Source organism: Doryrhamphus excisus, chromosome 5 (genome assembly GCF_030265055.1).
Source record: "Doryrhamphus excisus isolate RoL2022-K1 chromosome 5, RoL_Dexc_1.0, whole genome shotgun sequence".
In the NCBI taxonomy this organism is placed as follows: domain Eukaryota; kingdom Metazoa; phylum Chordata; class Actinopteri; order Syngnathiformes; family Syngnathidae; genus Doryrhamphus; species Doryrhamphus excisus.
In genome coordinates, this window is record NC_080470.1 from 21,849,836 (window position 1) to 21,869,242 (window position 19,407).

At 39.6% G+C, this 19,407-nt stretch overlaps 1 protein-coding gene across 2 annotated transcripts; it reads left to right on the forward strand.

The window, feature by feature from the left end:
* Positions 1-263: 263 nt before the first annotated feature.
* tbc1d23 (TBC1 domain family, member 23) lies at positions 264-18,085 on the forward strand. Of its 2 annotated transcripts, XM_058073873.1 has the most exons (19): positions 264-373; positions 4,308-4,419; positions 4,524-4,629; positions 6,554-6,758; positions 6,827-6,950; positions 7,038-7,162; positions 8,000-8,046; positions 8,437-8,540; positions 8,617-8,739; positions 8,827-8,919; positions 9,620-9,790; positions 9,863-9,905; positions 9,985-10,091; positions 10,163-10,296; positions 11,680-11,724; positions 13,775-13,863; positions 13,941-14,076; positions 15,180-15,374; positions 16,812-18,085. In XM_058073873.1, the coding sequence occupies exons 1-19, from the start codon at positions 336-338 to the stop codon at positions 16,894-16,896; spliced, it is 2,082 nt and encodes a 693-aa protein (XP_057929856.1). In that variant the 5' UTR covers positions 264-335; the 3' UTR covers positions 16,897-18,085. The 2 variants fall into 2 exon arrangements, with proteins under 2 accessions (XP_057929856.1, XP_057929857.1); XM_058073874.1 differs by lacking the exon at positions 11,680-11,724 and having other exon boundaries at positions 271-373; positions 16,812-18,084.
* Positions 18,086-19,407: the final 1,322 nt, after the last annotated feature.

Below are 19,407 nucleotides of genomic sequence, written 5' to 3' on the forward strand. Positions count from 1 at the left end.
AATAAACCACAAGGTAATTCCATTATCATATCCATTACATTATTTGTACTATTGTACTAGTTTGAATTTATACAAAAACGTGCAGTTTTAACAGTGGCTGAATAAACTAATTCATTCAACAAAGTGGAGTCACATCATACACAAACACATCATAGGCACTCTAAAGGACCTGTCCGTTGACAAGACAGGAATCATTTAATGTCATTTTAACGTCCAATTAAAAATGACAAATTTGAGAAATGACGTTCTTAGTCCCGCCCTTGGTTTGGAATAACCTCTCGCGAGACTTGTGCTTCGTTGACGGCATTTGACGTGTCTCCGCCGTCAACATAATAATGGCGGATGCGGTGGAGGAAGCTGGTCAGGGCAGCTGGTGAGACAATTTGCTATTGTTTTCACAACGACGTGGTATTCCCTCACACTGCCAATGATTTTTATCCGCCTCGCTTAACGAAATTGGATGTACAGAGACCGAAGATGAGGTTGTGTCGCTAATCCGTTTCGGCTTCTGTCACATTAATGTTGTTTTCTACTCTCTCCACTAAGCTAGCTAGTCATAATTGGCTGCATGAGTTAACTCGTGACAGAGTCCGTACACAGACACTCGTTTATAACATTTGGGACGGTATGACAAAAATACTATTGATGAATATTCCAGTGTCATGGTATTCACAATCCCGTATTCGAGTCCGGTACACCAGCCAGCCAGCTAGCTGGAAGGCTAACAATGGGCTATAACTCGACCAGATAGCTGAGATTTGACTCAACTTTATTGCATGAACAATGGCCTCTGCTTGTTAGTCAGAGCGAGTAGTCAATGCAGAGATCATCTTACTGCTTGCTACCGTCATCCTTGTTCTGCAGTGTGAAATAGTGAAAAGTGTGTTGGGGGGGCATTCATTTTGATTGACACCTGTTGCGGTCCTGACACACACAGCAAACGAGCTGTTTGCCCCAGACATAGCCTGTTTTTTGGGATGAATATGTCCTGGTTTTCATTGACCTGGATTAAGAAACTTGGCTGCATTAACCGTGCATGAACCCTGAGGCTGGCTGCCTTGTGTATGGCTTTTTGGCAACACTAGTGATGATAAGCAATATAGAGGATGGATGGATAAGTCACAAAGAAAAAGCAAAATGCGTTCATTTTGTGCATAGAACACCATTCACAATTGTGGCTCAAATTCCTCACTTCTTGCAACTTTCCAAAACTTAAAAACTATTTGACATCAGGTTTCTGTGTCGTTCTATTTTTGGAATGGTTTTCATGTTGTTTTTTTATGTCTTTTGATTATAGATAGCATTTTGTGATACAGTAATCTCTTGTTTATGGTGGTTAATGGGTTCCAGCTTGGACCTTGATAAGTACATTGTCACAAAGCAGGATTCTGTATTTATACATTATTTTTAGAGCATAGAAAACATGTTTGCAACCTTAGAAACATGTTTTTTTAAACATTAGAGCACGAAAGAACACCTCTATCACCCTTTTTTCCTTGCTGTCGGCTGGGGAAGACATGGCAGGAGCTCTGTTGACGATAGTGGAAATTACTTGTATCAAGTATTCAAATACTTGAATACAAGATCGGAACTGCTTGCCTACTCCCTCAACTTTACTTTGGACGGGCGAGAGGTACAGATTCCTTGAAATAAACTAGTGAAGTGCTGAAGTTCAAAACGGTTGCCGGGCAACAATGACAAACACAAAGCAAAATGATACCGGCCCTGAAATTACGGATTCAAAATGAGAAATCGGAATCAGGTTAGTGTGGCTGTCGGATGAGAAGGAGGACGCCTCGAATCAATAAACCGTTGTAGAATCTGATGATATTCTCAAGAATAAAGTTTGTATATTATTACAATCCTTGAGGAAGGAGATGAATGCATTACAAACACTGCGATAAATTAGGTGTCTGCAATCACAAACACAGCAAGCTTCTAGAAAAATAGGGCTAGATTTTGCACGTCTGTAATCAAGATATTTAATTTTGAGTACAAATCCTCCGCCAAATGATTGCAGAGGTCTGTTATGATGTCATAAACTCTATGGAAGAATGAATTACTGAGCAAAGATACCAAAGAAACAGAGAAGAAACAAAGGAATTGCAAGATGAAAACACGGCTTTGTGTGCTGCGCTTAAGGAGGTGAAAATCCTAGAATAGAAAACAGAGCATTATGCAACAATGTCAAGGTTCTGCAGGGCAATAAAATAATTGTAGGAAGACAATGCAAGGATGATGGGGTTCTACAGGATGATATCAAGGTATTATTGGAAGACAATGCTGCCTGGTGCAGTGTTCTTAAAGAAACTAAAAACCCTATGGTACAAAATAGAGCATATGCAAGGATGTTAGGGTTCTACAGAATGATATCAATGCATTATTGGAAGACAATGCTGCCTGGTGCAGTGTTCTTAAAGAAACTTAAAACCCTATGGAAGAAAATAGAGCATATGCAAGGATATTGGGGTTCTACAGGATGATATCAAGGCATTATAGGAAGACAGTGCTGCCTTGTGTGCTGCTTTTAAGGAGGTTAAAAACCCTATGGAAGAAAATAGAGCATTATACAAGGATGTTAGGGTTCTACAGGATGATATCAAGGCATTATTGGAATTATTTTATTTTAAGGAGGCTATAAACCCTATGGAAGCTGCCTTGTGTGCTGCTCTTAGGGATGTAAAAACCCTATGGAAGAAAATAGCGCATTATGCAATATCATCATTGTTCTCCAAGATGATGTCAAGGCACTATTGAAGGATGAGAATTCCTTGTGCACCACTCTTGAGGACGAAATAGAAGCAAAGGAAAATATTGGTGAGATGGATCAGAATGCACGAATGAACGAAGCGATCCTCACAGGGCTCCGAATTACATCCAGGCCAAAAGATAGGACAGTCCAAAACAGGAGAACCAGATGGAATGGATGTTCCTTCAACAAAGCAACAAATTGCCAAATTCCGACAATCAATAGAGGTGGATGTAGATATTAGTGGTCGGCCGATTATCAGCTCGACCGAGGTATAGCGGTAACCGATTTTTCTATATCAAGAAATCAGTCATGTCTGTGAGAGGGAAGCACGCCAAGGGGGAGGCTGGTTAGCTAGCGTACCACATTAGTTTGACCAACTGGCACACTTTCAATGAAATATAATGCGTGTAATGGGATGCACCTATTCTTCTGGGGTGGGGGAAACCCTTCCAAAAAGTGCCACGAACACCCCATTTACATAATGTGCTTTGGGTGGTTAGGGCGGTTTTCATACTTACTTTGCATTTTGTGTTCTTTTGCTAAACATCATCTTTGTGGAAGGCAAGGTAGATCTTCCTGGGACTGTGGTCCACAAATATGAAAGTATATTGTGTATGTACTATGTATATTAAAACTTTAAATCGGATTATCACAGTTTTCAAATTAATTAATCATGATTAATCACTGTCTGAAATATGCCAGTTGTTACCGTATTTTTATTGACGAAAGACCAAATTATAAGGCAGGATTATTTACATTTGTATGTATTAACAGCACCAGAATTTGAATCAAATTAAGAGATTCATTCTCGCCTGAAGTTAGCTGGGATAGGCTCCAGCATACCCCTACATCCTAGTGAGTATATGCAGCACAGAAAATGGGTGGATGGATAGTTCCTTTAAAAGCAGATTATTTGAATCAGACTTGAACTGTGCGCATGCTTTTAGTTGAACATCAAATGTTACGATAACTCTGAAACCTGCGCGGCTGCCCTGGTGCATTCAGATGCCCATGTAGTATCGTAAATGGGAGCTGCGTTTAATCATGTTCACTTAAAGCAGCAAAAGAGAAAGGACACTAGAAAAACAAAATAAAATGTCCTTTCCAGTTTAAATGTAATTGTGATTTAAACAAGAATAACAACGAAAAAATGAGATGCAGCTTTCGGGTTGTTGGGATGTTCACGGTGTCCGTGAAAGCATCTTGCGATCTGTCTAGTGAGGAAGTGTTGCAATGACTAACGGACTTGAGATGTGTCCGTTTATGATATACATAAATGGTGTTTGAATTGCACTGCTGTTGATGTGTTCAGCTCAGAATAAAGTTATAAAGAGGCCACAGAGTTTGTGTGACTCTGTGGGGAGCTACACTGTGTCGCTTTTTGTGATCATAACAGAGAGTGAAACCGCAGAGGCCTTAATGAAACAATATGGTGTCTTTGAGTAGACTTCCAGTATCAGTGTCCTGGTTTTCACTAATCCTGGTCACTCTAGCCACTATGTTTGTAAGGAGTGAACCTGAGAAGTTTTTGACGAAATGTCATTCGTATTCTCAGGGACCAGGATCTAGCTGAGGCTCTGGACTCGGGAAGTTCTGACATGGAGACGGAGAAAGGCATCATCCCGGTGCAGGAGAATTCAACTCAACAAAGAGCGAAGATGTGGAAGGTAAGACCGTCATGGCACACATTAAAGAAGCAAATGAAACATGGAAGATAAAGCAGCAAAAGCACGAGGATGACACTCAACCATTGCTGGTTTTGTGTCGCCAGATCGCCCTGAATGTGTCCGGCAAAGGAGACAGTCTCTCTCCCTGGGATGGTGTCCTGGATTTACCTGAACAAACGCTCATTCACAACCGCAGTCAACAGCTGATTGGTGAGCAACTAGTGGGAAGGGTGGGATTATTGTCACCGTAATTGGTTAGGCAGTGCAAAATATGAAGTCTCCCATTCTAGTATTTCTCACTCATTTTAAACAAGGTTCAGACGTCCCACATTGGTTTATTGGAAGTGTGTTCCGAACACGTTCCGGGAACCCGACTCAAACCCATGCGACCATGAAGTCCCAGAAAAGCCAAGAAAGGGACATATTCACAAAAATAAGACAATAACATTCACTGATATGTTGTGATAACTATGATATAACACACACATAAACGGCTTTTGACTGGCAAGTAAGTGGCACTAACAGCTGTTTGCACACTGCAAAATAAAATACTTTTTACCCCAACCTAATTTTACAGAACTTTGTTTTGTTGTGATTCTCATAATAATGAGTTTTGGAAAAGTATTTTTTTCTTTTAACATTTCAACTACCCAACTAAAATCACATAATGTTTCCTCATAATATTATGCGTTTATTTTTGTAAAAATGCCACTTTTTTCTCATCAGAATAAAACTTTCTTGTAATATTTTGACCTTATTCTCATAAAATTACAAGTTTTTTCGCTGTTTTGTAAATAATGTTCCACCTATGTCAATGTCTTGAAAATTTTGTTTTTGTAATTCTGACTTTATTCCCATAATATTTTGACATTATCCTCCTAATGCAACATAATTTTTCAAAAATGGCGACTTTATTTTGTTGGTCTATTAGAATATTATGGCTTTAAAAAAAAAAGTATTTTTAATTTTTGAACTTGCTACTGAAATGCGTTATTTTTCCCTGAGCTTATTCTCGTAAAATTATGGCTTTTTTTTGTTAGGTCACAACTATTGTCTTTTAATATTTTGACTTTTATTTTTAAATTACTGCTGATTTTCCAATTTTTGCTGTTTTTTTTTAGTTGTTATATGTTTTTACAATACAGAACAACAACCGTAGTCTGCAAATGTTCTACACCCATGGGTTACGTGAATATGAGCAATTTCAGATGAATGTGTACAACAAAAGTACAGCATCAATTAATACCATCTGCAGGAACAATCTGGTTGTGGCTTTAGTTGCCAATCTTCACTACTACTACTACTACTCCTACACAGGAAGCTAAATATCTGGTCAACAACATGCTGTGGAATACAGGATCACGAGTATTGATGACGCCGTAGAATTATTCAACCTGCACTGTACGTTTGTCCAACATCATAGATGCCATGTATCACATCATACAGCGTAGTAACATTAAGGAGTGTAGTTAGCATATTTACTGAAGAAAAATGTTCCCATGTCTGTAGCTGACTGACGGATAGAAACAGCTCTGTTTAAATATGTGTAACCTACTTTTAATTTAATTTGTTTTAACCCTCTGGTGATTTTTTTTTTTTTACTTTACTACACTGAGGTAGAAATATTCTAATTTCAGGGTTTCATTTTGTTGAAAAAATGTCCAATCTTTCATATTTATGTTAAAAATGTGCCCCCATGTTGTGGTTTGATCTATGAAAAAATCTTAACAAAGCCTTCTGGGGGGGAAAATAGGATCAAACATTAGCAAATATTTACCTGAAAGGACAAAAAATGTCCCCAGTGACCCCAGTGGGTTAAATTAAACAACTAAACCATAAAAATTGTTTGAAAAAGCGGTGTGGTTGGCGTACACATGGGCCGGATTAGAGGCCCGAGGTAGCATGTCTTTGAGGAAGGAGGCTTTTCCTTCATGATGTCATGAAAAGATTGTTTGACTTGAAAATCCAGTGTTTTCTTCAAAGTGGAGCAAACACATGAGGGAAATGAGAGATCGCATTTTACATCATTAAAAAGTAACTTTTGCACATAAGGGAACTTTTAATCATTTAATTTAAAGCGGGAAAAGGAAGACGTCATGTGATAATCCTACATTTGCTTGCTTCCCCCGTTCAGATCAGCTGGAAGCATCCGAGGGAGAGAGGACGGGCATGGTGTCCGACGTGGAGGCGGTCATCACGTTCTACTGCAAGTCACGCAACATCAGCTTCACCTCGGAGCTGAGCTGGCCACACCTCCTCAAACCGCTGCTGGCTCTTCGGCTGCCACGGAGCGACCTGTACAACTGCTTCTACGCCGTCATGAACAAGCACATCCCACGGTGAGCCTCCTCACACCGTCCAGGCATAAACTAACATGCAACTAACTTTTTTTTTTTTTCCCCAATAGGGAATGTGTGCCCAAAGGCCACCCCTTCCACCTGTACAGGCTGCTCCTTCAGTACCATGAGCCAGAACTCTGCTCCTTCTTGGATACCAAAAAGATCACGCCTGACTCCTACGCCATCAACTGGGTGTGTTTGAATTTCTGGAATTCCTGCTTCTCTTTGGCACACTTTAATCATGAACGATGATGATAATGACGACTCTTACCCTCACAGCTGGGCAGCCTGTTCTCCAGCCACTGCATACCCGAGGTCACCCAGGCTTTGTGGGACTCCTACCTCCAGCAGGCTGACCCTTTCCTCATCTTCTTCCTCATGCTAGTCATCCTCGTCAATGCCAAGTAGGTTTTCTGGAGGCTTGGCTCTTTCCTGACACAGTAAATCCTTGTTTATTATGTTAGAGGGTTCTCGCTTCGACTCTCCAGATTGCATCCCAGAGTCACCGTCTTGTGACACACTGGTATAGAAATGTGAATGAATGTTTGGTGGGGGGCGAATGGACCGCCACAATATATAATATAATTTATCTTTTATTATTGTTTTATATTGTATGTAATTTTATTTGAATTTGTTTTTTTTTTTCAGTTTTAAATATAATTTTTGTTTGTTTATGAGAATTTATTTCATTATATTAAATTGTTATATTGTAGTCTTATAATATAATTTAATTATAGTACATTATTCATTCATTCATTTTCTACCGCTTATCCTCACGGGGGTGGCGGGGGTGCTGGAGCCTATCCCAGCTGTCGTCGGGCAAGAAGCGGGGTACACCCTGGACTGGTGGCCAGCCAATCACAGGGCACATATATTCAAAGCTAGCTGTGAGGCCTGCATGCTAACCACTCGTCCACCATGCAGCCCTACAGTACGCTATAATTGTTTTTAATATTACCGTTATATATATTATAATTATATATATTATATGTTATATACATATATAACTAATTTGCTAACAAATATGTATTTATGGGGGGGGGGGTCTTTGTTTCAACCCTAATGATGAAGACGTATTTATACGATCTTTTGCACAAGATGAAAAAAGAGGTGATGGCTAGTTTTAAGCCGTAAGGGCCACAAGGTGACACAAGAGCAATTTAATAATATTTATACTATAATAATTATTAATAATTACAAATTATGATCTAATATACTAAATGTTGTTTTTCTTCCCGTAGAGAGACCATCCTTGCCCGAGAAGGAGACAACAAGGAGGACATCATCAGTAAGTTGCTTTCACGCGAGTTTAGTAAACCCCGGTGGTCCTCTGTTTACCACGTACTGTGTTTACCAACGCTCTCCCTTGCTGGAGAACTAGTTAATAGTACGCACCGGTGGAAGAATAGCCCCAAAGAAAAAGAAAGCCATCAGCATGCAAGAAAAATCTATCACAAAAGCTTGGGGAGATGAGACAAAAAAAAGTAGTGCCACATATTTCTGTGGCGGTTCAAGTGTAACTGCAGCACCCCGCCACAAAAAAATAAAAATATGGAAACAGTGATTTAGGTAAAAGATCTGACTTGCACAAGGAAAGAAAGCCATCAGTAGCCCACCTGTAGGGACCACCTGTATGTCCTGACTGGGTGTCATGTGAAAGGACTGCATTGTCTCATAGAAATGCTGGAAGAATCTCCATCCCTGCTGGAGGCTGAAGATATTGAGGATCTATTTTCTCTGGCGCAGTACTACCAGAGCAAGACCCCTCTGTCGCTCAGGAAGGTTGGGCTCCTCTTCTTCGAGATTTACCTCCCATGACTAGCCTTGATGCTGAGTGGCTGTTTTTCTCTCTTTCCAGATGAACCAGAACCTGTTTGGTAGCAGCCTGGTGGCTCTGAAAGAGGAGGACATCGACTTGAGTCAGGCGCTGTGCCTCCCCGTGTCCGTCCCTGAAATCCTGCAGGCCAACCAGCTGCAGCAGGTCACCGAGCTTCAAACTCTTTGAGCTTCCTCTACACGCACAAGCAGCTGGCGCTCATGTGTGCTCACATCAGACTTGTCTCCTCAGGATGGGGTGCGTTTCTTCGTGGTGGATTGCAGGCCGGCTGAGCAGTACAATGCCGGGCATCTGTCCACAGCCTTCCATCTGGATTCTGATCTTGTGAGTAGGGGTGTCCAAAGTACGGCCTACTGGCCATTTGCTGGCTGCCCTTGGCACTTTCTAAAAATATAATTACTAAACTGAAGAAAAAAACATTAAAAAACAGCACAAATCGAAAAAAAAAATTTTTTTTTACAAGAATAAAGTCACAATTTCATGAGAATAAGGTCATAATATTATGGGGTGGGGCATATTTTCAGTTGTATAAAATTTGTTGTAAGTTGTGGAAAAAGTTAAGAGAATAAAGTAAAATTATGGGAATAAAGTCATAATTATGAGAAGAAAATCTACATTAAAAAAGATGTAGTTGAAAATGTTGCAAAAAAACCCAAAACTGCAGAAATAAAACAGCATTAAATTTACAAGAATAAAGTAAAAATATTAAGAGAAAACATTTTATTTTTAAAGTCACAATATTATAAGAAACAGACAAACGTTGTAATTTTTGCTACTTTGTTACCACCGCTAGCTAACGCTATTGTTGTGATCACACGGGTCATTGCTGGATAGACGTGATGGGGGGGCAATCTGGAATCGACTGCTTGTATCAGAATGGCAATATCGGAGGTTTGAATCCAATATTGTTTTTTCCATTTTCTAATATAGGCTCAATATTATCAATCGTGGACGGGGACATCCTTACTTGAGTGTTCTCTGCTGGTCAATTTGAGAGCGGTGTAACATCCATGTATCTTTACAGATGCTCCAGAACCCATCAGAGTTTGCCCTCTCTGTGAAGTCCCTCCTGGAGGCCCAGAAGCAGTCTCTGGAGTCGGGCTCCATCGCCAGTGGAGAGCACCTGTGCTTCATGGGAAGCGGCCGAGAGGAGGAGGACATGTACATGAACATGGTGCTGGCCCACTTCCTGCAGGTGAGACGCTCACAAAGGGGGTGTAAATGACTTCCATGAGTCTTGTTGCTCAATAAAGGCTTTGTGTTGCAGAAAAACAAAGAGTACGTCAGCATTGCTAAGGGGGGATTTATGGGTGAGTGTAACCCTGAAAAGAGCCTAGTGTGGATGTGATATGGTCTCCTGACCCATTGACGCTTATTTGGTCCCTCCAGCCTTGCAGCAGCACCTGGTGGACATGAACGTGGAGGGACTGGACTCGTCTTACATCCACTGGATCGTCAGTACGTCGGGTTCACACAGCAGCCTCAGCTCGGCAGACGTATGTTTTGTATAATTTTCATGCGCTGAAATGGAGGAAGGTGACAAATCCACGCTGTCTGTCCAATCCAGGGAGACTCTTTGAGCGACAGCAAAGGTGTCAAGTCTTTGGTCAACAAGATGACCTTCGCTCTCAAGTCCAAGTCGGTGAACGTGAAGGAGAAGATGATCAGCTTCATTGAGAACACGTCCACCCCCGTAGACAGGTGAGAATGGAGATAGAATGTTTCCTTACAACAGGGGTGTCCAAAGTGCAGCCCGGGAGGCCATTTGTGGCACAGCCTTGTTTGTTTTTATTGGCCCACTGCACATTTAAAAAATATCATTTAACAAGAAAAAAAATGGCAACAAAAATAGAAAACTCATATTTAAGAGAGACATTTTTTTTTAAACTAAAACACAAATAAAGTAGTGTCTATTAGAAGTTTGGGTAGTGTTTTAAATCATGGAAACAGAGCAAGATGCTGCAACTATTACATGTTATCATCAGTGTATGTGTTAATGCGTGATCACAGCATGGATATCAAACCATGCTATGTTGTTTTTTGTTTTTTTTTTAGAGGGCTTCATAGTTGAGATAGGTGTATCTCAATGACAGCACTGTGAGAGCTGATATTAATTTGTTTTCTCATGTTATAATGCACAGAAAAGGGAAAGAAATGTGTTCATGTTTCACATAAGGATTGGGAATGATGGGCAAAATAAAGTGCAATTCCCCTTTAAAGCAATAATGCTTTTTTTTGTTTAAGTTAAGAAAACAAAATAAAGTTGTCAATTTTGGAAAATTATGTTGGAAGAAAGTTATATTATTGTGGGTGAAAAGCCGAGTAAAGTCATATGTACAAAGATTGTTTTAGAACAGGGGATCCCAAACTTTACCAACTCAGGGCCCACTTGAAAATCAAAAAAATGTCCTATAAACAATACATAGACGAAATGCTGCGTTCTCAGAGCACTTAACTTAATAATAATAATTATTATTAATAATAATAAGCAGAATAATTGTTGTTATTATTAACATTAATAATAATAGTAATAATTGATTATCATATTTATTTTATAAATTATTGTTATTGTTATTACTGTTATTATTATTGTTATTGTGATTATTGTTGTTATTATTATTATTATTAAGATTGAGGATTGAAATGAAAGCAGGGCGATAAAGGAAGCCCAAACTTTTAATCTGTGGTGTACACACGAGAATTTCAAAAAATAATATTTGCAAAAATGAATCATTTTTAATGACCTTTCATGGCCCACCTGCAGTACCACCACGGCCCACACTTTGGGAATCACTGTTTTAGAAGGAAGTTGAAATATTTAGAAATTTAAAAGAAAATCAAGCTCATGCTAATAGGCTTTTTTCACAAAGCTGAGATGCAGTTTCATATTGAAAAATATATAACTTCTATCAAAGTTGCATCCATTTTTCACTATGTGGCCCTCAGTGGAACATTTGGACGCCCCTGCCTTACAAGTAAAACCTTTGTGTTATTGCCATCGACATCCCTCAATCTATAACGATGCATAGTTTGTATGTTCCCTCGCCAACACTTAATATATTCACCGTGCCTTGTACCTTATAGAATATCTTTCAATCTGCCCTGGCCAGACAAGGTGATTCCTGATAGGTAAGCTCTGGCTACCTGGTTTGTCAGCCACAGCATGCCAACATGGCTGTTCTGGTGTCACATTAATGCATGTAGCATCCATGCCTTGAATAACCCTCACACACACACACATGCTAGTCATGCTTTCACTAACGCCACATCATCGTGCTCAAGTTGCTGTTAGGCTTGTGCAGGGCAACATTTATTCATCCTCACACGCCCTACCATTGCCTTATTTCTACTTCAGTTGTCTGACACATAGAAAAAGGACCTTCACCTTTTCCTTGGCCGAGCACATCACCGTAACAGCCTGTCTTTCCATTTCATTTTTGTTGCTCTACCTCACTTTCCCAAACTTTTTCAGCCCAGTTAGATCAGTGCTCGACAATAACCGATGGCCCGGGGCAAGTTAAAACAAAATTGGGGCAAGTAAATCCAATCTGTGATATTCCCGTCGGGTAAGTGCACTTTGGCATGCCATACTGCGAAGTTTTTTTTAAAGCGGTTCTTGTTGGGTGTTGGTAAAACACGGACTATGTAATTCCGGTGGTAATTTGCAAACCAATCCTTGCAAATCTTGAAATGGACCAATCAGAATCCTTTATTTAGACCACGGTCCGTAGTCCACAGTCCACACGGTTTTACCCACACCCGTTCTTGTTCGCGATCAACCAATCAGCGATGGTTTGACTACGAAAAAACATCTATCGTGTGGCGTCCCTGCCAACATCGTCTAATTCTTCAACAACTTGTGAAGGAAAACACCAAAAAGTGATGAACCAGTGCCTCCTAAACAAGTATTTTATTAGCGGCAGCAAATCAAATGATGGCAAAGGTGAGTGAATCACATTGCTGTGACAATTTGAAGTGGTCACAATGAAACACCACCGATTAGATCCAATACCAAGTGCTGATTTTGCACAAGCTACAAAATCTAGCGCTTCCATTTCTCTGTGTATTTTTCTCACCTTTGCTTCACAAATTATTTTTGACCATTGAGCATTTTTTTTCTGAATTAAAAACACTTTACTAGTACACAAATGTGTCTATTCAATAATGTTTCATTGTGGTGCACAACTTATAAATATCACTGCTTACTACGATGTGTAAGGTAGTATGGCATGCCATGTTAACATACATCTCCACAATTTTTCAGACATTCCTCCAAATACAATGCGTCAGTACTATTATCTGATGAATTATCAGCATATATTGATATATGATATCATTATGGCAGTCTTTTCATTTTACATGGGGCAAGTTCGTGCAAGTAGTTCTCACCTTAAGGATTCCCCATGGGCAAGTCATTTTTGTTTTTAATGTAGAGCCCTGTAGATATTGGCTTATTTCCCCCGGAACACCAACCATTGCTCAAATACTTTCTCTAGTATTGCCGTAGCATTGATGTAAACCGTGGACTTTTGGAATCTGAATTGTTTGGCAGTGGAATGACACTGAAGGTCCACCTTTCAGGTCAACAAGAACCCAGAGTGGAATAAAATGGGCCCATCGGGGACCTAATCAGCAGTGCTGCTGCTGTTTTACAGCCAAGTACTGCACATTCTGTATCAATTTCCACATACGAAATCACAGTCTCAAAATCACAATTCCGATAATCAGCAAAATGAATAACAGTATAGTCTAATGCTCATCACTACTATTAACACTGTTACAGTAGATCCTGCTATTTGCAGGGGTTGCATTCCCACACCACCAGCTAAAAGAGATCAAACTACAGTAAAAAAATAAGCTCTGACAACCAATAATTAAAAAAAATGATCCAATGTGGCGAGATTACTCGTACTGTGCAGGTGAACAAATAAAAAGCTCATTCTTTCTGTTGTCATGTTTCCGTGATGACATTTCTAATGCCAATTGTACCAAATATTCCGCAATGAACCATTACTACAGGAAAGGTGTGTTTTCTGCAGGAAACTAACTCCGTGTTCAGCCGAGGGCTTTTAATTTCTCCCCGCAGCCATTGCAGTCTGTTCACCATTTTTCTGCGTGCATGAAAAAACAAACTCTGATGTCTGCTTCCCGCCCGCTGATGTTGTCGTTTGCCTTGCAGACATGTCAGCAGCAGCGACAGAGTAGGCAAACCTTACCGGGGGGTGAAGCCCGTTTTCAGTATCGGTGATGAAGAGGAGTACGACACAGGTGAAGCCCTCTATCACAGCCACGCTGTAACGCTTTCATCAGCGTCTGATTGACGGGAGGCTCTTCTTTGCTTTCAGATGAGATTGACAGCTCGTCCATGTCGGATGATGACAGGAAGGAGATTGTCAACATCCAGACCTGGATCAACAAACCGGACGTGAAGCATCACATCCCGTGCAATGAGGTCAAAGAAACCGGTCACATGTTCCCCAGGTCAGCCAATGAAAGACATGCATTGTGAATGGGGGTGCCCAATAATTATCTAGTCCATATGAGGGGCATTATGTCATACCGATGTGATGTGGTAGCAGTAATGATATTTGATTGGGACATATCCACGGGTACAATTTGTCAAATCCAACATTGAGTCCTTCATGGTGGGCACAAATGAGAAGCACAAACTTAAAGGAGAAGAATTCTATGAGTAACATTATTTCCTGTGTGGAAAGTGACTCACTTGACCATCCTCCACTAGTGACTTCTTAATGATGCAATATGTGCAAGGACTGCAATCTGACAGTATTTGCAGGGGACTGTTGAACCTGCATAACTGGCCATGATGCATTTACAAAATGTGATAATATGCATATAAAAATATTCATTCATTTTCGACCGCTTTTCCTCACAAGGGTGCTGGAGCCTATCCCAGCTGTCTTCGGGCGAGAGGCGGGGTACACCTTGGACTGGTGGCCAGCCAATCACAGGGCACATATAGACAAACAACCATTCACACTCACATTCATACCTATGGACAATTTGGAGTCGCCAATTAACCTAGCATGTTTTTGGAATGTGGGAGGAAACCGGAGTACCCGGAAAAAACCCACGCATGCACGGGGAGAACATGCAAACTCCACACAGAGATGGCCATGGGTGGAATCAAACCTTGGTTCTCCTAGCTGTGGGGTCTGTGTGCTAACCACTCGACCGCCGTACCACCCTCGTGTAAATTTAATGCTGTTTTATTTCTGCAGTTTTTTTTTTATTTTGCAACATTTTCAACTACATCTTTTTAATGTAGATTTTCTTCTCATAATTATGACTTTATTCCCATAATTTGACTTTATTCTCTTAACGTCTTCTACAACTTACAACAAATTTTATGCATGTTTTTGGAATGTGGGAGGAAACCGGAGTACCCGGAGAACATGCAAACTCCACACAGAGATGGCCGAGGGATTGAACTCTGGTCTCCTAGCTGTGAGGCCTGTGCGCTAACCACTTGGCTAAAAAATATGGGACCTTTTAAATAAGTCTTCACTGTTTTTTTTTTTTACAGACCAGAGTTAGTCTTCACTTTTGTTTTTGATTTCCAGCCACTTGCTCATCACGGCAACTCACATGTACTGCCTCCGCGAGATCGCCGCCAGGAAAGGCTTTGCTTACATCCAGTCCAGGCAAGCGCTGAGCACCGTGGTGAAGATCACGTCCAAGAAGAAGCACCCAGAGCTCATCACCTTCAAGTTTGGAAGCAACAACTCGGCCGGAGTGGAGATCTCAGCGGTGGAACGGTACGATTCCATTTGTTACTGTTCAGCCGGTTTGTACTACACGACCACCTTAATTTTTTGGTTTCATTTCGTTACAGTGACAACCGCATGTCCTTGTGCTTTATGACATGCCTGGGCACAGTAATTTCTTGGTACACGTGCGAGTGAATTTCTTGTACCGTACAGCACTACCTTTAGGTTGGAAGCAGGAAATCAATGGAAACACACAGAGGTGCAGAATCTGGAAGATCTAGAAAGCTTTCTGTGCTGGTTATCGTAGGAGTCCACAACTCAATACAAAAGCATAATAGGTCCCCTTGAAAGAAGAGAAATTGCAAGAAGAAAATTGAAATAAGATTTAAAAAACAAAATATTTATTGTCATTTTACGAGAATAAAGTCAGAATGTTCAGAGAAAAAAAGTTGGATTCTAAAGAGAAAATTTAAATTTACAGGAATAATGTCATAATATTAGTAAACATCATTTTAGTCACATAGACTAAGAAAAAAAAATAATTTTTAAAAGCCATAATATGAGGTTTTTGGAAAATAGGTTGGGGAAAAGTCCAAATATTATAGGAATAAAGTCATAATATTCCAAACATGAAATTGGTGAAGTTTATTTAAAAGAAAGTTGAATATTTTAGATAATTAATAATCATGATATAATTAAAAAAAAACATGAGAAATGGGGTGAAAGGAGCAAAGAGTGAAGATGATACTAAGAGGATAATTTGCCTCTATAACAGGGGTTCCCAAACTTTACCAACTCAGGGCCCACTTGAAAATCTAAAAAATGTACGCGGGCCACCTTTGTCTTTGATTGGGGATTGAAATGAAAGCAGGGGGATAAAGGAAGCCCAAATTTTTAATCTGTGGTGCACACACAAGACTTAATTCTCATACTTTTCATAACTGCATTCAAGACCGACATGATGACCAGAGAGCTACGTTCCAATCATAAACTGTATAAGGTTCCTAAAATATTGTGACAGGTCAATATCACTCAATAGATTATTACTTAGGCCTATAAATATATATTTCTAAATCATGCAATAAATATTTTGCAATAAAAATAATTGAAAAAATAATATTTGCAAAAATGAATCCTATTTTTAATGACCTCTCATGGCCCACACTTTGGGAATCACTGCTCTATAACAAGACTGTGATGCACTACTTAGCATATCTTAAAGTATCACAGTGGTGATGTGGCCCTCACTGGAAACACGTTTGGTCGCCCCTAGTGTAAACATTGTCCCTTCACTCTGACTTTGTCGTCTTTTTTTTTTTATTTAATGTTAGTTTCTCAGATGATTGCTCCATCACAAATAGCGCTAATAGCACTTACTCCTGATGATGCAACGTATAGCCCACTTTCATGTTGTGGTCAATGTGGTGTATGGTTTTTACAGCATTGCTACAACATTATACACTGAACCGTGTTCCCTCCCTGCAGATATTTGATACCCAATGCGGGTGACGCCACCAAGGTGATCAAGCAGCAGATCATGAAAGTCCTGGATGCGCTGGAGAGCTCCTAAAATGAAACACGGACGCACGGCCTGGCGTGGCCGACACGTACTGCTGGAATCCTCTCCAGACCGATGCGGTGTGGTGTTGTGGGCTGGGGTGCCACACTGCTGACTGCACAACAGTGGGAGGGGCAGCGGGACACACTCCCATAGTCATGGCACAGCCCTCTTATGCTAAGTTATGAAATCTGTAATATATACGTACATATATATATATATTGGATATCCTATATTTTGTTTTTTTTGGTTAATGATGAAAACATGACAGTATAATTCCACTTTGGATGCTCCCCTCTGGCCTTAACGTGGTGTACCAACTGACCAACGCTTTCATGTTTCAGTTTCACTCCTGTCACGTCTCTACATCGTTTTATTTAAGAGACGTTGTTAGCCATTATAGACTGCAGAATTAGTCAACCTGATTGTGGCTCCTGTAGATTACAAGCAACGACAACAAAAAGCAGGAGTGAGGGTTAGCGCCACCAACAAGTCATTACGGGAATGTTTACAGTATCACTTATATTCACTTTTACTCCAAAACCCCACCCCAACTGGACATTTGAAGGCACTGTGGCTTCGCAGGATTTGTATTACTTAGCCTGTGGTGAGTTTGCTTTAAAAAAAAAAAATTGGAGTTGTTCAGCAGGCAGCCTTAAGTAGGATTTGTACATTGTACATACGTAATATATACTGCTCAAAGCATATCTTCAGTTTTGCAGTGAGACTTTAATTCTGTCGGGAGATGACTTAATTGCTTTTGTTTGCATTCAGCCGTGCTAAAATAACCTCACCTTGTTGCAATCATGTAGCTTCAATCCGACAGTGTCTTTCTTTTGTTCCCTCTTATGAAAGACGGTTTAATAATTGGCTTTAGCAGCACTTTTTATTTCGACTTGGTTGATCTTCAGCCTGGTCTGTTGTTCATTAAAGATCCTAAGCAATAACACCAATCTTTCACAGCATTCCAGTGTTACCAATGCATTCTGTTGTAAATCGGTGATACTTACAGGATTTCAACAGGCTGAGAGAAAATGTACACCAATGGTTTAATAAACATCACTTGCTTAGGATGTTACCACTAGTCGGGGGGGGGGGGCAAAATGCAACATTGCACCTTACTGTATGTACCGCTATTATTTTGTAAGCATTTTCCTGGTTTTAATAAATGAAAGTGATATGACTGCAGCAAAGGGCAGTTTGATGAAATGTTGACGTAGCATAATATGTTTTTATATGCACAAAACTCACACCTGATTATTTCATCTACATACAGTAGTAGTGTATACAAACGTTTTTCCAGCAAAGGCCACATAGCCAAGATGAGACATTGATGTTTTGTAAAGCAACACGCATTGATATGCTAACAAGTGATACAATGTGGAAAAAGTGTTTGCTCAACACAAAATGCAGTTTTTAAATGAAACCCAAACCTACATGGACCTGTGTGAAAACATGAACAAAACATTGATGATCCCCAAGACCTTTGGGAAAATACTCTGTGGTCTGAGGAGGTTGAACTTTTTGGCCTAGTCAAAATCCTGAACTGAATCCTATTGAGATGCTGTGGCATGACCTTAAAAAGGCTTCATGCTGGAAAAGCCTCCCAATATGTGACTGAATGACAACAATTCAGCAAAGATGAGTGGGCCAAAATTCCTCCACAGCACTGTAAGAGACTCATTGCAAGTTATCACAAACGCTTGATTGCAGTTGTTGCTGCTAAGGGTGGCCCAACCAGTTATTAGCTTTAGGGGGCAATCACTTTTTCACACCACTGCATCTCAGCTTTGTGATATACTAGGTGAAAAAGCAGTTAGTATGAACTTCGCTCGTTGCCCCCCCCCCACACACACACACATTTATGCAATTTTTCTTAATTTTCCAAATATTTCAGCTTTCTTTTTTTCATATTACTATTATTTCAGCTGTTTTTTTTAACTTTCCAACTATTTCAGCTTTCTTTTTGTAAGTTTTCTTCTTGTAGTTATGACTTTATTCCTATCATATTTATATTAAGTTTTTCTGCAACCTAAATTTCCAAATATTACTCATAATATCTTGACATTAAAATATTATTTTAATGACATTTTCCCCCCTCATGTTATGTTATTACAACTGTTTTGTTAGATAACCTTTTTCTCTTAAATTTTTGATTATTCCTGTAAAAGCACAGCTGATTTTTCTCTTCATATATTAAAAGATTACTGCTTTTTAAACTTTATACATTTTTTCTCACGTTATGATATAAAATTATTTTTTTATAAAAATCTTTTTTTCTCATTAAATTTCAAATTATTTTACTTTTTTTTATCTAGTCATGTAAAATATTTACTGCTGTTCACATTTTTTACATTTCCAACTATTTAAACTTTCTTCTTGTAATGACTTTATTCCTATAATTTCTTTTTTTACTTCATATTCTACTTTTTTTCCCTAATTTATTATGAATTACAACCTTTTTTCCACCTCATATAACTTTAAAATTTTACTACTTAAATGGCATTTTCCCCTCATAATATA

Excerpts from the sequence above, each read along its gene's own strand:
- tbc1d23 (XM_058073873.1), top strand. The coding sequence starts at position 336 with ATGGCGGATGCGGTGGAGGAAGCTGGTCAGGGCAGCTG. Across the intron at positions 8,920-9,619 it reads TCCATCTGGATTCTGATCTT|ATGCTCCAGAACCCATCAGA; the intron begins GTGAGTAGGGGT and ends GTATCTTTACAG. Across the intron at positions 13,864-13,940 it reads TGAAGAGGAGTACGACACAG|ATGAGATTGACAGCTCGTCC; the intron begins GTGAAGCCCTCT and ends CTTTGCTTTCAG.